The sequence below is a fragment of the Athene cunicularia genome (assembly GCF_003259725.1).
Source record: "Athene cunicularia isolate RWA chromosome 13 unlocalized genomic scaffold, athCun1 chr13_part1, whole genome shotgun sequence".
In the NCBI taxonomy this organism is placed as follows: domain Eukaryota; kingdom Metazoa; phylum Chordata; class Aves; order Strigiformes; family Strigidae; genus Athene; species Athene cunicularia.
Genome location: NW_020799117.1, coordinates 3116065 through 3119035, shown reverse-complemented (window position 1 = coordinate 3119035; position 2971 = coordinate 3116065). Strand labels below are relative to the sequence as shown.

General features: G+C 43.0%; 1 protein-coding gene across 1 annotated transcript in view; it reads right to left on the bottom strand.

Moving 5' to 3' along the window:
- Window positions 1–1782: 1782 nt before the first annotated feature.
- TCF7 (transcription factor 7) overlaps window positions 1783–2971 on the bottom strand; it is a gene marked incomplete at its 5' end in the record, with an annotated part of 70553 nt that continues 69364 nt past the window's right edge. Inside the window, one exon of the mRNA XM_026858018.1 lies at window positions 1783–2065. Within this exon, the coding sequence (XP_026713819.1) occupies window positions 2004–2065 (62 nt within the window). The remainder of the gene's footprint in view (window positions 2066–2971) is intronic.

Genomic DNA, 2971 nt, shown 5'->3' with positions numbered 1-2971 from the left:
TAAATATCAGTGTTTCACTTCTGAATTAATAAAGGGCTTTTAAACTTTTGTTTGCAAATGATTCTAGTTATTTGAAACTAGACAATCTTACTGTCAGTTATTACTGAGTCTACAAGGAGTAGCACTGATGTAAAGATTTTGTTAAATGACTTAATGCAAAGCACTAGTTAGATGTAGTGGGCAACTTCTTGAATTAAGTTGGAAGCTAAATATTAAGTGATCTAGATACTTTTTTTTTTTTAATGGCTTACTAGCTTTTAGGTACTCTTGCTTTGATGTAGCTGTTAGTGAAAGCATTCAGAACTTGCTCTAAAGCAGCATTCAGACCCATGCTTTGGATGTGGCAGCTGCTCACCTGCTTATTCATGAGGCTGCTGGGGTGCATATTATAGATATTGTATTGTCAATGGGCATAAAATATTCCAGCGATAGATTTGGACATGATGAAGCCTTTACAGCATCCTGTGTTGCAAACAATACGCCTCAGTTTAAAAGTGCTACCAGAGAAAATAATCTGTTGACAGTTGTTTCTGTGGCTGTGTTCGTAGTTTAATATTCAGCTTATTCTGGATCTTTACAAGAAATAAATCCATCTGTGTGTGAAGCTGGTGTTCTGGAGTATACTGGTTTCATCCTTGGAGTGCTGTGTTGCTGATAGAGAAGCCTGTACTGTAATTGTGTTCAGTGGTAGGAGCCTAGTCAAATGCCTTTAGGTGCTCGTCATCAGAATATCTGACTAAAAATAACTGATGATAGCAAAGTTAATATTATTGACCTGTGTCAATAGGATCCCTGTTCGTTACCTCGCTGGGCTGTAGGATGAGGAAGAGACGACGACACGTAGTTTGTCTTCGTTCCTTTGCCATACCTGCACAGAACACACCTGTGACCCTGTGGTAAAACTGACTAATTATTAGAACAGTTCGCCTCAAACACAGCCCTTGGGGGTCAGCTGCTGTAGTGGGGGAGCTTGTGCTGAAGCTCTGGGGTGGTGGAGGTGCAGCTTAGCAGCATGCAGAAAAGAAAGGGCTGGTCTGGGTGCTCAAAGTGTTATTTAGTTTTGACAGATATTTTCAGTAGGCTTGGTAGTCAGGATTCCATACAACTTAATCTCTCTAATTGAAATTCCCCCGTAGTACTGTCTCAGACTTCATCTGGATTCCAATTCAGTAGCTGCCTGACGCGCCTGTCAGTGTGAGAAAACACCTTTTTTAACCTCTGGAGCTGCGCTCTCTCAGTTGTTTGCCCGCTCCAGTAGGGTCAGCGCGGGGCTGCGGAGGAAGCTGCTTTTCACCAAGGCTTGAGACAGCTCAGGGATCCTCCTCTCTAGCTGAGCCACATAGTTCCTGCTGCTGTCACAGACACCAGCTGTGTGCTCTGAAGTTGCCAAGCGGGGGAGAGACTGCCTGATTTCCCACTGTTAAACTTGATGTTGCTGCTTAACTTGTATGGTGCTGCCTTAACCGTGTGTGGTTTTGTTGTGTTTTTTTTTTTTTCTTTAAAGTCATGGCATGATCGGGGATAGCTGCTCTTGGCTGGAGTGATTAAGTGTGAGGTAGGGAGAGGGAAGGCAAGGTGGCAGTAGGGATTGTAAAAGGTGTTTTTTCTTAGTCTTGGTTTGCTATTTGTCTTGCCCATTGAAGACTCTTGGCAATTAATCTAAAAGCTATTCACACATACAGATACTGAAGGGGGAAAAAAATAAAAGCAGGAATCCTCGTGAATTCTAAGAAATAGTTATTTGAGAGTTTGATAGGATTATAACTTCCAGTGGCCTATTTTGAATAGCCAGTCTGGCAATTACTTTATTTATAAAGCTATAAACATATTTTGAACATAAAAGCCGAAAAATACAAACTCAATGAAGTAAAAAAAAAAAAATTACAACAAATGATGGATAGTCATCGGACAAATGAAGTACAGCTGCAAAACATTTATCCCTGCTACATACATACAGTGGTTTTACTTGGTCTAATGAAGTGGTACTTCCATGACTTCTACATTCAAACTGATTTCAGGAATTCAAATACGTATTTCAGGAAGAGTTGAAATTGCTGTAAAAGAGCTAAAAAAAAATCCAAACCACCCAACTTTCTTGTTGCAGTAAAAACTTAAGGGCGAAGTTTTCCTTCTATTAAAAAAAAGAGCATTAACACAATAGTAACACTTCATATAGCATTTCTAAAGACATTTTTTTGGTATTAATAAAAGCAACTTTGTTTTGGCATTGGTTATCAGCCATGGGGCATGTAACAGAAGTTGATCATGCTCGCTGTTTCGTCTTGGAACTGGGCAGCTTAAAGGTCTTTTGTGTTTTGGAGAAGCAAAAAAAAAAAAAAAATCAAATTTTTGCAGTTACACCAGTATAAACTGACCGTGTTACATGTGGATATTCTGAGTTTAGGCTGCGGTAGCTGAAAGCACGGGGCAAGGCCTGGCTATAAACCTGCAGGTATAGAGCGGAGCACAGGGGCAGAAAACGGGGGCGACTGCTGAGCCCCCGGGCCGGGACTGCGCCGGGAGAGGCTCCCGGGGAGGGGGCAGTCGCTTTCCCTAAGGAGATGCTGCAGGAACCCGTGGGACGGAATCAAAATGGTGAGAGGAGGCTGCAGTGCAGGGCAGTGGCCTTCAAATCAAAGGGGTGAAAGTCCTCTGAAGTGAACGCCGCTGCTGTTGGGTCCTTGGTCAGGGGAGGCGGTTTAACACCTTTCAGGACTTTCCCCTGGTGTTATTTAGACACATCTGCTTTTTCTTTTATACCTGCCTTTGCTTTGCTGCCGAGCGACACGTTTCATCCCACCGCAGAATCCCCCTGGGGTGCTGGGTTGTGCCAGCTTTACACCCGGGGTGGAGTTACATGGGGCTTAGTTGGCCCCCGTGGTGTTCACAGTAGCTGACGCTTGTACAGCACCTTACGTCAGGGGGTCTCGGTGACAAATGGCGAGCTGAAACATGGCTTTTTTTTTTTTTT